At 39.9% G+C, this 17921-nt stretch overlaps 1 protein-coding gene across 6 annotated transcripts in view; it reads left to right on the forward strand.

Moving 5' to 3' along the window:
* Positions 1–17921, forward strand: part of LOC139954189 (ankyrin repeat, SAM and basic leucine zipper domain-containing protein 1-like) — a 134909-nt gene that overhangs the window by 74754 nt on the left and 42234 nt on the right. For all 6 annotated transcript variants that reach the window (XM_071953893.1, XM_071953894.1, XM_071953891.1 and 3 more), the window contains exons 6-7: positions 4566–4697; positions 9842–9897. In XM_071953893.1, coding sequence (XP_071809994.1) covers positions 4566–4697; positions 9842–9897 — 188 coding nt within the window. The remainder of the gene's footprint in view (positions 1–4565; positions 4698–9841; positions 9898–17921) is intronic.

Raw genomic sequence — 17921 nt, forward strand, 5'->3', positions numbered from 1 at the left:
AAAAGTGATGAATGGTGAAATGTATTGGTAGTCAGACTAGCTGATTTGCATAATAAGCACGTGTAGCTACATGTATACCAACTCATTTGCATAAGCATCTGGCTTGCCAATGAACACATTACATGCATTGCCTGACCCTCAGAACATAGGTAAAAACATTTCTTTATCGTGGTTATTTGCCTAGTTTCAGAGATATTGGAGAAAACTCATTTTTCTGCTATGGCTGCCACTAATTTGCATATATTTTGTTAAAATTGCTTACCACTAATGATAACTTCATAATTTTTTAAATCGTTTTATGAGATCTTCAAAACATGGGTGTGGCACTTCAATTGTCATCTTTGCTTTCCTAGTTACCGAGATATTTAAGAAAAATTTTTCTGTAATGGCGGCACTAATTTGCATATTTATGATTATTAATTACCACTTATGTCTTTGGAAATGTTTTAATTCTTCTCTGTGACATTCAACATGTAGGTACAGACTCATCACTTGTCATTTTTGCTTGCCTGGTTACAGAGGTTTGCTTAAAATAGTTCAAAAAGGTCAAAAAGATGATTATGCAAATTAGATGGTCAAAAACTCAAAAATTCGCTTGGGAACCATTTTTTTCGGATTCAGCACACCAAAAATGTGTTAGAAAGTCTGGTTCCGCACTTTTACCCCAAAATGCCTCAATCAGTCACTTTTTCCAGAAATCCGCCTAGACTATTTTGCAGTCTCCGCATGCAGCCCCTGCAACTACACTTGTTAGCTTTCTACCGACCAAAGCAGGACAAGTTGGGTCACACAATCTCGATACCTTGCCATATTCATCCCCATCTCCGAAGGTGGGGGCAAACATAGCGACGGGTTTGTCCTTTCGGCAAAGCCGACCGTCCGTCATCATCACGACAGACGCTTCATTGACGGGTTGGGGGGCGACACTGCCCCCACGACAGGTGTGCAGTGTATGGGAAAGAAGTTTCCAAACCCTTCACATCAACTTACTGGAGATGTGGGCAGTGGTGAATGCCCTCAAGCGGTTCAAACCCCAAATATCGGGGCACCACGTGCAGATCAGGTGCGACAACACAACTGTGGTCGCCTACATCAACCACCAGGGGGGCACCCGATCCCCATCTCTGTCTACTGGCATGAAACCTCCTCCATTGGGCCACCGGATTCAATATTCATCTCTCGGCGGTTCATATCCTGGGCATGTCCAACGATCTGGCGGATGCGCTGTCCCGGGGAAGGATAGTCCCAACAGAATGGTCACTGCTACCAGCGATTGCCCAACTACTCTTCAGATGGATGGACCGGCCACATGAAGACCTATTCGCAACGGCAGCAAACGCTCAGTTGCCCGTGTACTGCACCCAAAACTACGACCCCCGGGCTCTTCACACAGATGCCCTGTCAATGGTATGGGACGGGATACTGGGTTACGCCCTTTCCCCAATCTCCCTAGTGTCGAGAGTGCTGGCAAAGATGAAGCGCGAAAGTTTCAAGATCCTGCGAATCGCCCCCTTTTGGCCCCACCAACCCTGGTTCACCAGGCTTGTCAGACTTCTTGTCGACCACCCCTTGATCCTTCAGCAGAGGCCAGACATCCTATTCCAAAGGTTGTCAGGGTTTCTGCATCCAGCTCCAAGGGACCTACATGTACACCTGACTTGCTGGGCTGTATCACAAGATCCCTCACAGCGGCAGGCCTTTCGGAAAGCGCTGCAGCAATTGCAGTACACAGCCGTCCATCATCCACCAGGGAGGCGTACATTAGCCGACTACACCGTTTTTACAAATTGTGCGTAAGGAAGACTGCGGATCCCGCCAGTGCTCCTGTAGGGGTGATCGGCGATTTCTTCGTCCACCTTTTCCAAGAAAATCTTGTTGTCTCCACTATTCGTAACTACCGAGTCAGCCATTGTGGCAATACACAATGGGTCTGTCGATGGGTCATCGGTATCGGACAATAAAGCCCATTCCAAACTTATCAAAGGCATTGTTTGTGTAAGGCCCCCCAGGCTAGAAGCTAGTTCCCTCCTGGGACCTAACTCAGGTTCTCGAGTCCCTAACAAGGACCCCCTTCGAACCCCTGCGCCAGGTATCCCTGACGAAAGTGTCCATCAAGGTGGCCTTTCTCCTAGCAGCAGCAACTACGAGACGGCGGAGCGAAATTCATGTATTGACGATTCAGCCAGGCCACATACGCTGGGACCAAGGTGGAGTTCGCCTCGTCCCGAGGCTGGGGTCCTGAACTGAAATCTCTGTCCTCGGTTCCGGAAGACAGACTATGGTGCCCCTTGCGGGGGCTGAAATGGTATCTCAGTCGCACCAAGGACCTCAGAGGGGAGTGCAAACAGCTGTTCATCACCTCTGTTCCCCCCTACCGGGCTGCATCCAATTGTTCAGGCAATCTAATGGATTGTTCAGGCAATCAAATCTGGCTCAGCAGCAAACTGGCCTACGCCCTCGGTGAACCCGGCCCATGCTCATTAGGTCCGGGCAATGGTTTCATCATGGGCTTTCTTCAAGGGAGTTCCCATTGAGGATATCATCAAAGCAGCATGCTGGAAGTCACCAAGTACTTTCACGTCTTGCTACCTGAAGGATGTTCCACAACAGGAGGGGGGAGCAGGCCGTATAGCTTTGATGACAGCGAAGGCTGAGGTGACGTCTCATCTCAGAAGAAGTAGCGGTACCGGACACCCTCCTTTTGGCGAGTGCACCCTCTTTTCTTCCAATATTTCATTATACTGAATTTAATTCAGTTGTAATTATTTGTTGTTGGCCACGCGCCTCTCTAGCTCATTCCAGGGCTCCGATCCAACCCCAGGCGTTGGATCTGGACTGAGAGGGACATCTGGGTGGCTCGCACATGATAGCTCTCGCACCCACCGCCTGTAGCGGTGCCAATCCATGCGATTAAGTGGCTCTAAGGGTAAGTGAGTGAAATAGACTCCCCCCCCCCACAAGAGTGTAGTTGGAGTCTATGAACGAATACTTACCCGTAGAGCATCCCACCCTCCCCCCTACTGCCCGAGCCTCTTGAGTATATAAGTTGCGAGAAAAGAGGAAGATAACATGGCTGCCAGACTGCGGGGCAATATGGGACGAGAGCAAATCAAACCTGTCGGTTAGGGAAAATGCGATATAGTGGCTCTGCGGGTAAGTATACGTTCATAGACTCCAACCACACTTGGGGGGGGGGGGATTTTAGTACCTCATCCTAAATTGTCAAAACACTGCTCCTTCACCCCCAGCATGCCTCATCTTCGGCTTGGGACAAGCCTGAGGTGTCATTTAGATTATTTTTAGTGGATCAATATTTTCCAGGTTTGTAAGCCCCCCTGGCGAAGAGGGGCTTATTGTATTGGTTCGACTACCTTGACTAGATTATATGTGTCCAATCTTACTAAACATGGATTTAATTTAACAGCATCTGGAAAATGACAATCTACTTCAAGGAGTTTTTTATCCGACATAATTGATCTCATGATGTTGTCATCTTACGTATACGTTTTGCAGCATCAGAGCAAGAAAATAAAACGAATATTTTCTCTCAGGCTGTCGACTTTGTAATCAAAAATTATTTCTGTAAGACGACATCCTACTTTTAAAGAACTATGTTAAAGCAAGTTTATGGTTTCTTTTTATTGTACATAATTGAAAAAACTCACAGGGCCAAACCCCCCACTATAAATTTATCCCGACCAAAAAAAATTCACACCCTTCAATAAGATGAGTGACAGCTCCACTGTCAACGGTTCCTTTGAGATGCCGCTGGTAAAACATTTAAGAAGCTTTGCTTTAAAAAGTGTGGTCTTTTGGGGATCCAACTTTCCCATTGATGGGAATTTAATTCACTGGGGACAGTGGCAAAAGAGGACACCTACACTTCCTATGTGATGCCGCTAGCTTTTCATACTTGTTTTTGAAACTAGCTCGTCCAGTAAAACCGGCTGTCTCCTTTCAAATAAAGACGTAGTCGGTTGCCTATTGGGTTAGTTTTAGGCGGTAGGTCTATACAAAAGTGACTGTATAGAACTTTCGTGCATTGGTTCATTTGGAATGGACTGTCTATAAGCAACAATTCCTTTGTGATGCCGCTAGAGTTTCAAACTTCTTTTCAGTAAATAGTTCTTCAAATCAAACCGGCTTTTTCCTTCCAAATAAAGCTGTAATAGGCTGTAAACTGTGGTTGCTTTCAGCTGGGAACAACAATGAATCACATCTCAAGCATTCACGCAACCATGCAAGAAGAATGGTCCAGCATTTTTCGCGTGGAGATTGTCGCGTGGAGATTGTCGCGAAAGAGTACCGCCTACGCGCGACTAATTGCCGACGGCTGTTTACGCATTTTGTTGTCTGGCGCGATAAAACTCACGCGTTAGGCGGCGCAACAGTCTATTGCGCCAAGGCATTTCTATCAAGCTAAATTTATCGCACGGCGTCTAGTTATTTTCAATCGGTACTGTAAGTTTAATTTAACAGTAATCGTGGTGTTCTGCAATCTGAAACTCAAGATTCTTCATCACACAAAGCTTTATTTTTCTAACAAAAATTGTTATCTTTTGCAGGCACTGTGTTATGCTGCTGAACAAGGATTTACAACTGTTGTTAAGTGTCTTATAGACAATAACGCAGACACACAATTGAAGTGTTCAGAGGGTAAAGCATCAGATGTTGCCTACAATTGTGGTCATTATGAGGTGAGTCTATAGGAACAGCAGGATTTGTATATATGTATATATATATAATGAATAGGGTAGATGGCCTTAGCTTTCGATCCAATCCGGACCTTCTTCAGAGGCATAAAACAAGTACAAACAAATACATATCCATTTATAGAAAAAGAGAGGGGGAAAGGGATTAAGGAAAGGATCCAGAAAGAAGCGGGATAATAACAACCAATCAAAGTTTCTATTTCAGAGACAATATTGGTGGCTATGAACCAATAGGAGTGAAGTGGCGAGGACAAAGGATGTTTAGAATGAAAGGATGGGTTACTGGACCATAAAAGTGGTGAATGTATTGTTCGACAACAATGCAGGGAGACATGAAAGGGTAGGATTAGAGAGCAAGTTGCATCATGATGCAACTAACAATGGTCAATTAATAAGAATAGCAAGATCAAAGGTATGATGATTTTAAAAAATAGGTATGAGGGACCTGTGGGAAAAAAGGGGGGGGGTTACTTACATCAGATAGTTACAGTGATGAATTTATAAAAACAACTTTAAACAAGATTAATTTATACTTTATGTACAGAATATATACAACATATAAGTTCTTAGGCCGAAGTGAAGTGGAGGGTAATGAGAAGTTATTTAATACCAGTGTTTATGTTAAGTCCAAAGGGTTTGACTGTCTTGAGTTGGTGAATCCAGTGTGATTCTCTATGCTTGCGGTGTGTGTCATCACCATTACAAGCTTCAATCACCAGAAGTTCAACATCTCTGACACTATGATTGGGGCTGTTGAAGTGGATAGAGACTGGGTACGGTTTCTTAGTCTTTATGGAAGAGACATGATTGGCAAAGCGAAGGCTAAGTTTGGTCTTAGTCTCTCCCACATATTGTAGCCCACATCTCTTACATGATATGACATAGACTACATTAGACGTGCTACATTCAGAGTCGGTCTTGATGTTGTATGAAGAGCCAGTGGTATGACTCTTCACCTTAAGTGAGGGCTTAATGTGCAGACACGTTTTGCATTTGGAACGGGTACATTTGTGACAGCCCAGTATATCTGTCGGGGGTTGTGTTTGGACTGTACCTGGGGGAAGTTTGGCCCTGACTAGTATGTCACCAAGGTTCTTAGGGCGGCGGAATGCAACCATGGGAACCTCGGGGATTGCTGGGTGTAACCTGCTGGAGGAGTGAAGTATAGGCATGTTATATATATATAAACTGTGCCAATAAAGTATCTAAACACTTACAAATGGTCCGATATATCGGAACCTGAAATAGTGTGCCAAAAAATAATTATTCTTTTCGAGTCACTGTTAATTTCTACACATTTTGACACATCTTGTGTTGCGCTACGATGTTGTTTGGTGGATTCATTGGCACTTGAGTGGCTTAAGGTCGAATTTCAAAAGTTGCAAAAGCCCCTATTCAAGCTAAATCATTGTATAGTGATGAGTAAGATCAGCGTTTCTTTTGCCCACCTTTTACAAATGATTTTGTTTTTGTCGCGTGTTGGATAAATCGGTTGCGATGAACATACAGCATTAATTGTCAGTAACCAAGCAAAGGGGCCAAAAATGGGAGGCATAGATCAATATGGGTTAAGAGCCAGATTCCTTGATATGGTTAGACAGGGAAAGGTGTTTCAAGATAACAGGACAGATGGCTCAACTGACCAAACAGGAAAGAGGACGGATCGTTGGTTTGATAGAAGCCGATATGTCGATTCAAGCTGCAGCTCATCAAGTTGGAATGTTATCAGCGACGGTCAGTAAATGGTGGAATCGCTACCAAACTCAGGGAAATGTGGACGACCTGCCAAGGAGTGGCCGTCCGATAGTGAATTCTGCGCAGAAGAAAGTGAACAAGTCCATCTAGCCTGACATCACTCTTGAGGGATTGCGACGCATTCTGATCAGGAAATGGCAGGGGATTGACCAGGTACAGATCAGAGGTCTCATTGGGAGTATGAGAAGACGACTCCTTGGCGTTCAGGACAGTGATGGAGGACACACTAAGAACTGAGGACAGGATATCAGCAGTTTTAGAGTTAAAGATACGGCAGTAAATTTTATGGTCAAATAAACGAAACGAGTTTGTGTCTTTTGTCTTGATTTTGTCTGTGTGTGATGCTTACGAGAGTTCCCTTCTGGAATTGGGATGAATAGGGGCTTTTGCAACTTTTGAAATTCGACCTTAAGCCACTCAAGTGCCCATAAAACCACCAAACAACATCGTAGCGGAACACAATAGGTGTCAACATGTGCAGAAATTAACGGTGAATAAAAATGAATAATTATTTTTTTTTGTATACTATTTTAGGTTCCGATAAATCTGACCATTTGTAAGTGTTTAGATACTTTATTGGTGCAGTTTATATATATGTATATAGCTCCTTTCCATTTAGATCAGGGCCCTTGAAAGCAGCTATAGAAGATAATTAAATGTGTTGGTCCACATCACTCTACTTACCTGTATAGCGAATACTACATTTACATTTAAATCTTTTGCAGGAAGGCACTAAGAATCTGAAACCATTAGCGCTGTCTGCTGTCCTACCCACATCGCCCTGTGCCATTTGTCTCTTTTTAGTTAGTATTCACTGTAATGTGCTTCAAAGTTTTTAGAATTGTTTTTAGTAGATATCTCAGAAATTCAATATAGAGTATATTTAATTATAAATTTATTATTTCCTGTGAACAAGAATACAGTGCTTTCTCTACACTGAAAGACTGACAGTCTAACATGGTTGCATATATCTTGCTTCACAGCTTGATCCTCTGCACTTGTTGTTAGTGTTTTTTAATTAAAGGCACTGTCTTTCGTCCTAGTTTTTAGGTTGTAATGTTGGTGTGTTATTAGTTCATTGTTATTAACAAAAATTAACAACTTATAATAAAAATGTTGTGCAAACATACAATACAAATAAAATAATAATAATAATAATAATAATAATAATAATAATAATAATAATAATAATAATAATAATAATAATAATAATAATAATAGTAATAGTAATAGTAATAGTAATAGTAATAGTAATAGTAATAGTAATAGTAATAGTAATAGTAATAGTAATAGTAATAGTAATAGTAATAGTAATAGTAATAGTAATAGTAATAGTAATAGTAATAGTAATAGTAATAGTAATAGTAATAGTAATAGTAATAGTAATAGTAATAGTAATAGTAATAGTAATAGTAATAGTAATAGTAATAGTAATAGTAATAGTAATAGTAATAGTAATAGTAATAGTAATAGTAATAGTAATAGTAATAGTAATAGTAATAGTAATAGTAATAGTAATAGTAATAGTAATAGTAATAGTAATAGTAATAGTAATAGTAATAGTAATAGTAATAGTAATAGTAATAGTAATAGTAATAGTAATAGTAATAGTAATAGTAATAGTAATAGTAATAGTAATAGTAATAGTAATAGTAATAGTAATAGTAATAGTAATAGTAATAGTAATAGTAATAGTAATAGTAATAGTAATAGTAATAGTAATAGTAATAGTAATAGTAATAGTAATAGTAATAGTAATAGTAATAGTAATAGTAATAGTAATAGTAATAGTAATAGTAATAGTAATAGTAATAGTAATAGTAATAGTAATAGTAATAGTAATAGTAATAGTAATAGTAATAGTAATAGTAATAGTAATAGTAATAGTAATAGTAATAGTAATAGTAATAGTAATAGTAATAGTAATAGTAATAGTAATAGTAATAGTAATAGTAATAGTAATAGTAATAGTAATAGTAATAGTAATAGTAATAGTAATAGTAATAGTAATAGTAATAGTAATAGTAATAGTAATAGTAATAGTAATAGTAATAGTAATAGTAATAGTAATAGTAATAGTAATAGTAATAGTAATAGTAATAGTAATAGTAATAGTAATAGTAATAGTAATAGTAATAGTAATAGTAATAGTAATAGTAATAGTAATAGTAATAGTAATAGTAATAGTAATAGTAATAGTAATAGTAATAGTAATAGTAATAGTAATAGTAATAGTAATAGTAATAGTAATAGTAATAGTAATAGTAATAGTAATAGTAATAGTAATAGTAATAGTAATAGTAATAGTAATAGTAATAGTAATAGTAATAGTAATAGTAATAGTAATAGTAATAGTAATAGTAATAGTAGTAATAATAATAATAATAACGGTAATAATAATAGTAATAACGGTAATGGTAACGGTAATGGTAACGGTAATGGTAACGGTAATGGTAATGGTAATGGTAATGGTAATGGTAATAGTAATAGTAATAAATCCTTGAGAGTAATAACCAATTACAGCTTTAGAGAGCACACTGCACCCATTTTCAAGCAATTTCAACTACTAAAGTACCTTCATTTACATGTAGAATTGTGCACAGCTTAAACAAATACATGAGAGCAACCAGCTACATGTACCTATAACCAATATCATATAAAAATTACACCACTAAGTGTGAAAACCAGTTTGAAAAACAAAACAATTCTGTGCTGTTTGCTGTATACATTATACCTTTCTCTGAACTTTCATTTCATCAATTAATATTGTTTGTTATTGTTATAAACTAAAACCAATTAATTTGTATACTAAAGGGACAGAGGTTGGATTTCACAAAGAGTTAAGACTAGTCTTGTCTCGAGTTAGGACGAGTTACTCCTCCTACCTTTGGACTTGCCATATGTTTTTAATATCTCCTAGGACTAGTCCTAAGTTAGGTCTAGTCCCAACTCTTTGTGAAATTGACCCCAGGATCTGTTACCCAATGCATGTATGTTTTAAGATTATATTTGTGATATTTAGAAACAATCAACCAAACACCTCAACATCCCTGCAAACAAATCCTTTAAACTTGGTTGCTATTTTATACTTCCACTCTTTTTAACTTGTATGTAAGCATTTCTAAATCTTATAAAGTGTGATTGTGGTTATATCAGCTACTCTTTTCTAGCTGCCTGCCTGGTGTTTTTATATGAGTAGCACTTTCCAATTATCTCAAATAAATAATCTGTTAATTTATTTACATTGACTGAATGAGGTAATTAATGCTGGATATTAAAGAGGTGGGTTGGAGCAAGGTCATTTGGTCAGTCCCAGCAATCTTAGCCTGAAAACTTGAATGTTTATTAATATTTTCATAATTTTATCTACACAGCTTGCAGAGCTAATAAGAAAAAGAGGTGACAAATCCAGTAAAAAAATCACCATCAGGTAAGACAAAATGTATTTTAGGATTGCTCACTTTGACAGGTCTATTTCTCGGGGATGTGATTTGATGGGATGTGATTAATTTTCCTGGAATGCCGGCTTTTTCAGCTCAAAAAGTCAACCAATGTGAATCTGTTGAGTGAATGGGGGGGGGGGGGGTGCAGATTATTCTTATTAATTATTCATGTTGAGTTTTGCATGCCAAAATGTATTTAATTGGTTTTATGACGAATGTAAACTATGTATTTTTACATGTAATTGTGTTGCCATATTTGAGAACGAGGAGAAACAGAGTGCTAGGTCAGATTGGATTATTTTTTAATAGCGGGTGAACGGCGCATAAGTTGTGATCGTTTTCACCTTGGACGCATACAATTTTTTATTTTTTTTTTACTGGTTAGGATTGTGCTGCGTAGTCTTGGTCCAAAACTGCAAGAAACATTGAACGCTACAGGGCATTTCGAAACAAGCGCGAGATCGAACGCCCTTTATTGGTGAAATTACACGAACCACCAATAAACGCCTTGACACGAAGACTTGACAAAGACGTGTCTGTGCATGTTCGGAACAATGGGTTATTCCCCCATTATTTTGTACAGCGGGATCGTCGTTTGTGTGTACCGCATGCATATTCTGTCAACACGTGGTAAAAATGAAGCAGTTACATGTACATGGGAATTTTGGCGTCTCTACAGAAAACTACTGAATGTGTAGTTTAAATTGAACAAACATGATCAATTACTAGGACTCCATGGATGAATAAAAAAGAGTTTTCTACTTCCTAATATAAGAAGTCTATTTCATTCACTTACCCAAATAGCCACATGCATATTTCATAGCCGACAGGCTAATGTGCCCTCCTGCGCCCACCCAGCATGCTACGCAGTAGCTCCGCCAAATACGTCTTTCTTTTTCTAGCGACCGTTTGTGGTAGATGTGAGTTTTTTCCACCCTCTTGCTTTAGCTAGAGTCCTTGTACATTCGCTTTATTCCTATAAGATTACAACCAGTTCATTAGTAGAGTTTTCAGTCATTTGGAGTGACGTTTTGGAAGAGCCGATGTTTTTCTGGTACACTTATCCTCCGAATTCTTGAGAATTATTTGCATGATTTGCTAGTACCGGTATATACATTCTGAATTCTGTTGAGACCCGAGCGCTAGTAGCTCTCGGGATCGAGTACATCCCCTTACCTTATTTTCCAAGTGTATATATAATATTGTTGTGTCGCCGTGCCTTCCTTAATTTAATTAATTACGATATATAAATTAACTAGCGTCTCACCTCCATGGGACTCCCTCTGAGAGCAGTACTCCCAGCCTTGGTAGAAAAGCTAGTTTTTTGGGTCAGTGTTCCACACTCGTGGGACTCCCTACCGTGGGACGATCGCCCAACAGTGATGGGGGGCGGCACCCAACTCACAGCGGGCTCCACAACCATCCACCTTCCTGGACCCAGACCCGGGATTGGTTGTTCAGGGGCCTATCAGAGCAGCCCCAGGCGTTACCAGACCTCAGCAGTTGTCTGAGGTAATCGATTTGAGCTACTTTTATAAGGATGCAAATCAAAGGGCACCATGTCAAACTTTAAAACTATGTCAAACTATTCTGCGTGAATAGCATACAAATAAGGATTGCCTCAACATCCACAAGTGTTCATGTGCTGGATATATGGAACTAATTGTGACTTGTGATCCAAAGTAACCAACTCGACCGAAATATCAACCGTATTGCCATTTACATCTATCACTCTGGATAGTGCTATGCCCGGAGCTTGCACTGGATTCTATTGTTGGTGTTTTTCTAAAATTACTCAAGAAGGAGACATCTTATGGACAATTTCTGGAACTGAGTAAACACCTTTTTCTACGATAAGATGGCTGTTCCACACACTCGTATTGGTATGTATTTATTTGTCTGCATACTGATCTCCATGTTCCCTATGCATCTTGCCATCAAACAATCCTGTGTTTCAAACACTATGAAGACTGTGGAATGTGCATCTAAACTTAAAAGACAGTTTCATGGTAGGCCGATTCCCTATTATGCGAATTCATCTGGCACCTTTCACTTATCCAGTTGCGTGTTACTGAGTGGTGATATTCACTTAAACCCAGGCCCTGCAAAGCACCCCTGCACGGCATGTTCAAATCCAGTTAAGAGAAATCAGCAGAGGCTCCAGTGTAACACTTGTAATCTTTGGTGCCATGCCAGTTGTGAATCCATCTTAAATGTGTCCAACCCGCAAACCTGGATGTGCCGCTCATGTATCTCGATCGAGTTGCCTCATTTCTCCAACTCTTTTTTTGAACTTGAGAACCCTCTAAACCTCTCATCTGTTGATTATACGGGGGATACATCAATTGAGACGTTGCCACCTTCACCAATGTCTTCAACCATCCCATCTAAGACAAGTATTAATTGTGTATCCATGAATGCTAGGAGTATCAAGAACAAACTTTCCGAGTTGGAAGTTCTGCTTGAGACAAACCACATCCATATCATTGCTATTTCAGAGACATGGCTTGACTCATCAGTCCCTGATGGAACCATCAGTGGAAATCACACCATCTTCCGTAAAGATCGTCACTCAAGAGGTGGTGGGGTTCTTCTTGGCATATCTCCCGACCTTCAACCTAGTCCCATCACTCATCCCAGCCTCGATATGGTGGAGTGTGTTTTTGCTACATGTATCGTCAAAGGCGAAAGATGGTTATGTGGTTCTTATTATCGCCCCCCTCATGATGCAACATCACTGGATCGTCTCGAAAATGCCTTGCTCGCCATGAACTTAAGTCAGTATGCTAATATCGCCATAATGGGCGATTTTAATATAAACTGGATGGAAGACCACGCTCTTTTATTCCAGTTGAAAAATTTCACTTCTGCCCATGGACTCCATCAACTCATCAATGATCCTACTCACACCATGCCTAACAATCGTGCTACCTTATTGGACTTGGTTTTTACGACGAATCCATCATACCAGGCTTCATATTCCATAAATAATATGCTTATTCAAGAGGTCACTGAGCTTAAACTACTAGGTGTACTTGTTCAAAACAATCTCTCCTGGGATGCGCATGTTAATTTTGTCACAGGTAGATCCTATAGAACTTTGGGTTTTATTCGTCATGTTGTGGGAGACTGCAACTCTAAAACACTGCTCACTTTGTACTATTGTTTTACCTCTTTTAGATTATTGTTCTCCTGTTTGGCATATTTATCGTGTAAAACACGAGACTCAACTAGAAAAGGTTCAGAGGTATGCCACAAGGCTGATGCTTCATCAAAGGAGACAGGAACAACCCTACAATAGCAGGCTTATAGAAACAGGGCTTTCCATGTAAACAATTAGTTGCTCACAATCATACAGGTGCCTTGTCATCCTTTTTATGCAAAATCTTGGTTAATGCTAGACACAAAGATAAACTTGGTTTTCATCATTTATCAGCCCGTACCGACTTGTTTAAATTTTCCATCCCCTGCCGTTTTGCTCGTGGCTGGAGCAACTTGCCTACTGACCTTGTTAACGATTTCATATGTGCCCCCTTACAGGAATTTTTATCTAAGCTCAAGAAACATTTTGATGTATAGGCTGGCTTTTTAAAGTTCATGTTTTGCTCGTTTGCCTTTTTGTTCCTTGTTTTGTTTCATGTTCTATGCTTTTTAGTTATTTTTATAATTGTTCAAATTTTTCCACCCCCCTGCAGTTTTGCTCTTAGATAGAGTTACTTGCCTGTTTACAATGTCATTTCATTTGTGTCCCCTCATCAGAATTTTGTTGTTTTGCTCTTAAACCATTTTGATGTATAGACTTGCTTTTTTTACGTACATCATTTTTGGTGTGTTTTTCTGTGTATGTCTTTGCTTGTTTGCCTTTTTAAATTGTTTAGTGATTTGTATTATCTTCTGTGCTTTTTTATATGCCCCCTCTTGCCTTAATGTATTTTTAGGGTTTTAGGAGACATACGCCTTTTGGCGACAGTTATTTTTTTAACTTTTATGCTCTCCTGGGCACCCCACTGTTGTTTTTCTTTGTTTTCTTAAATATTTTTTTATGTATGTATATGTGCTTGTAAATGTGATTGCCCGAATAAATATTATTATTACCTTCTTGTTTCATTTTACCACATAAGAAAGTTTGATATGATTTTTTTTTTTAAATGCCTTGGTATATTGATCTTTCAAAAAAAGTTGTTTTCAACCAATTATATGTATTGCTGGAATAGGAAGTGCAAAACACTGTATTATGCTCAAGATACACCCTTTTTGAGAAAATTGCACTTTAAAGGAACACGCTGCCTTGGATCGGTCGAGTTGGTCTTTGAAAAGCGTGTGTAACCGTTTGTTATGAAATGCACATGGGTAATAAGATGTTGTAAAAGTAGAGTACAATGATCCACACAAACATGCCTCGAAATTGCACGGTTTTCCTTTTACCTCGTCGACTAACACGGTCGGCCATTTATGGGAGTCAAAATTTTGACTCCCATAAATGGCCGACTGTGTTGGTTCGCACAGTAAAGGCAAACCTCGCAATTTCGAGGCAAACTTGTGTGGATCATTGTATTCTACTTTTAAAACATCTTTCTAACCATAATGCATTTTATAAAAAATGGTTACAAACGCTTTTTATAGATCAACTCGTCCGATCCAAGGCAACGTGTTCCTTTAAGATTTAATTTTCCTTTACGTTTGTGTACAAGACAAAAGATAAAATCATAATTTACAGACTTGGCATGTCAATATGATGATGAAAATATATATTATGGATAGATCTATCATTTGGGGTCAAATTCTGTGAAAATTTAAAAAAATGCAACATTTTTGCCTAATTTGAAATTTTGACCTTAAAATGAGTCGTTATGACCCCACATGAAGGTGGTATTTGAATAATTTTTTTCTCAAAAACTGCCATGGTATATATACCTTTCAAAAAAAGTTGTTTGAAACCAATATATATACCAATGAGGATGGGGAGTGCAAAAGCAATTGGTGTACTCAAAATGTACCCTTTTCAAGATAATCACACTTTTACACTTTGTTTTGCTATACATTTGTGTACAATGTCAAAGTTTATACGTTATTTACATAGGTTTGTAGTATCAGCATAAAGTTAAAAATACATTGGAAATTAAGCTGGGCATCCACCCTAATTGTCTTCCCGAGTCCATGATCTATACATCTAGCTGATTGTCGGCAGATCGGAAGAGGAAACAGTCCATTATCTGCAGACCACCTGCGAGGTGACGAGGGCTGTAGGCTTCATTATAAACGAAGAGAAATCCCGTTTCATACCAACCCAGTCTCCGACCTTCCTAGGAGCGATTGTCGACCTCCGTATCGGCGTGGCCTTTCTCACGACAGACCGCATCACAGCTCTGTATCATGGGTGGACCTGTTCCTGTCATCCACCATGGTCCCAGCCCGGGCCTGGTTAAAACTTCTGGGCTTCATAGCCATTCTGGTAGATCTGGTTCCATGGTGCCGCCTTCGAATGCGACCACTCCAGTTGCATCTCTTGTCACATTACAGGCCGAAAAGGGACTATGTATCAATCCTCGTGCCAATCAGCAGCCACATCCTTCCTCATCTGCGATGATGGCAAAAGGAGGAAAACGTCAACTGCGGTCCTGGGTTCCCGCCAAGGGCTCCCCAGGTCACAATCTTAACCGACGCATCCAACAAGGGCTGGGGCGCGTCCCTGGGCCCACGGCAGACAGCCGGAGTGTGGGACAAGTTCTTCAAGTCCCAACACATCAACATCTTGGAGCTCCAGGCGGTCACCAATGCTCTACGGCATTTTCAAACCGAGGTGAGGAACTGTACGGTCCTCATCAGGACAGACAACACGACAGTCGTGTCACATATAAACAGACAGGGAGGCAGGTGGTCACCTCAGCTGTGCCTCCTCACCTGGGACTTGAGTCTCTGGCTCATCGAGAACGAGACAACTCTGTATGCAATCCACATTCCAGGAGAGGAAAACACGATAGCAGATGCACTGTCAAGGGGTACAGTGATCCCTACAGAGTGGACCCTGCACAAAGGTGTGACCCAACAGATCTTTGCGACAGCGGATCGACCACACATAGACCTTTTTGCGACAGAGATAAACGCCAAACTCCCGGTATTCCGTGCAAGATTCCATCATCCCAGGGCCTGGGCCACCGATGCCCTAGCCATAGACTAGACAGGCATGTTCGCATATGCGTTCCCCCTGATATCCCTCCTTCAGAGATCTTCGGTCAGCGTACGTGGGTCCACCCAATCAAAGGTCAAGTGCCCCGGCAAGTCCAAGAAAACTAGTGCCGGGGCGGCAACCAAGAGAGGTAGGGCTAAAGGTAACTCCATTCCGCAGCACATCGTGCCCTCTCTCGAGCCTCGTGGTCACTGCAGCCGGAGGGATTACCCGACCTTGTAACCTGCGTTTTTGTTGCACGTCACGTGATTAGTTCTCGACCAATCAAACCTCACAATTTGTAAAGAGGTATAACAAAAAAACTTGTTTCTTTACTTATTTGGCTACGATCAAAGGCATCATACTCCATGCGAGTAAAGTGGACCATGCATGGACGAATACACCTGCCTGAGATTTGGAAGCTTACACGGCATACACATTTTATAAATGACCATCAAAATGGTAGGCCATTTAAAATTATAAGTGTCTTGTGCTGAATCATAAAGATGTAGTTTTAACATACCTGCCAACTGTCCCGGTTTTCCAGGGACAGTCCCGGTTTCCGGGTTTTGAAGACCTAAAAATCGGGACTGTCCGATTTCTCAACTTTCCCGATTTTATTTTTAAAATGTAAAAAAATTACTGGTGAACAACTGAAAATGAGTCTAGTTGTATCTTAAAGTTAAACAATGGTTCCTTGTCGCAATAAATGAGGGGTATGGTGGTAAAAATCCATGTTTTAAAGTTTGTAAAATGGTTTGACAAGTCTTGATATTTAATGTGGCCCTGATCGCCCGCGAATTTAATTAACGCATGCACTGGTTCTGCTATTTGCTGTCAACTCACTGTCTACTCCCTTGTGCTGTCAGCTCGCCTTTAACTCAATCAATACGCAGATGGACTAGACTAGTCTTGACCCAAAACGTCGGCTTTCAATTATCATAAAGTGAAGTAGATACCACACGTGCAGTGCTGATCATAGACGCCTTGAGCCAAGACTAATCCAAATGCAGGAAAGCGCCCTCTGTTGATGTCATGCAAGCCCTCTCAAAATGCAAGATGGCCGATGGCGGCCTTGTAGCTTAGAGATGATCTTTTCACAAGAAAAAAACTCAATTTTTAAACTGAGATGGAACTTAAAACTTGTTTAAATTCTCTTTTGGCTAATACTTCATAGTTTTATGCATCTTTTGTGGATTTTAAGTTTATTTTGGAGGAGTTGACGGCGAGGGTTTTACTTTACGGCGAGTTGACGGCATCGAGTTGGCGGTAAGTAATTGGATCCTAATTCCCAATGTGCGTTGCTGACCGATCGAACATTATTTTGCAAAAGAAGTTTTATCAAAACCGATCCTTTAATGTTACAAGTGGGTTACTAAACAAGATAATGTATTGCAGGCGACCCAAAGTTTGACCCCCAAAATAATAAAGTATACAGTTTCCGATGTTTACCTCCGCGACACAAAAAAATTGGTCCAGATTTGTCCCTATTTCTGGGATACCAATGGGTTTTTTCTTTTTTCTTGGGATACCAATGTTGGCAGGTATGTATTAAGTAAGAATTTTCTCAGTCTTTATCAACAAGAATTTATTATTCAGAATAAGCGAATGATTTCCGAATAAACGACATAATTCAGACTAAGCTAACTGATTCTAAATCAGCAATGTGATTCTGATTAAACAAATTGATTCGTTCACTTTTTTTATAAATGAAAAGTTGAAATGGTACATGTACTATATCATTCATGTGTCTTGTGGTCATGGTGGTGAAACATTGAATGATGTAATGCTGAGTGTAATTAAATACCTTTACAAATCTACATGAACAAGCATTGTGTAATGAGT

Source organism: Asterias amurensis, chromosome 2 (assembly GCF_032118995.1).
Source record: "Asterias amurensis chromosome 2, ASM3211899v1".
NCBI lineage: Eukaryota > Metazoa > Echinodermata > Asteroidea > Forcipulatida > Asteriidae > Asterias > Asterias amurensis.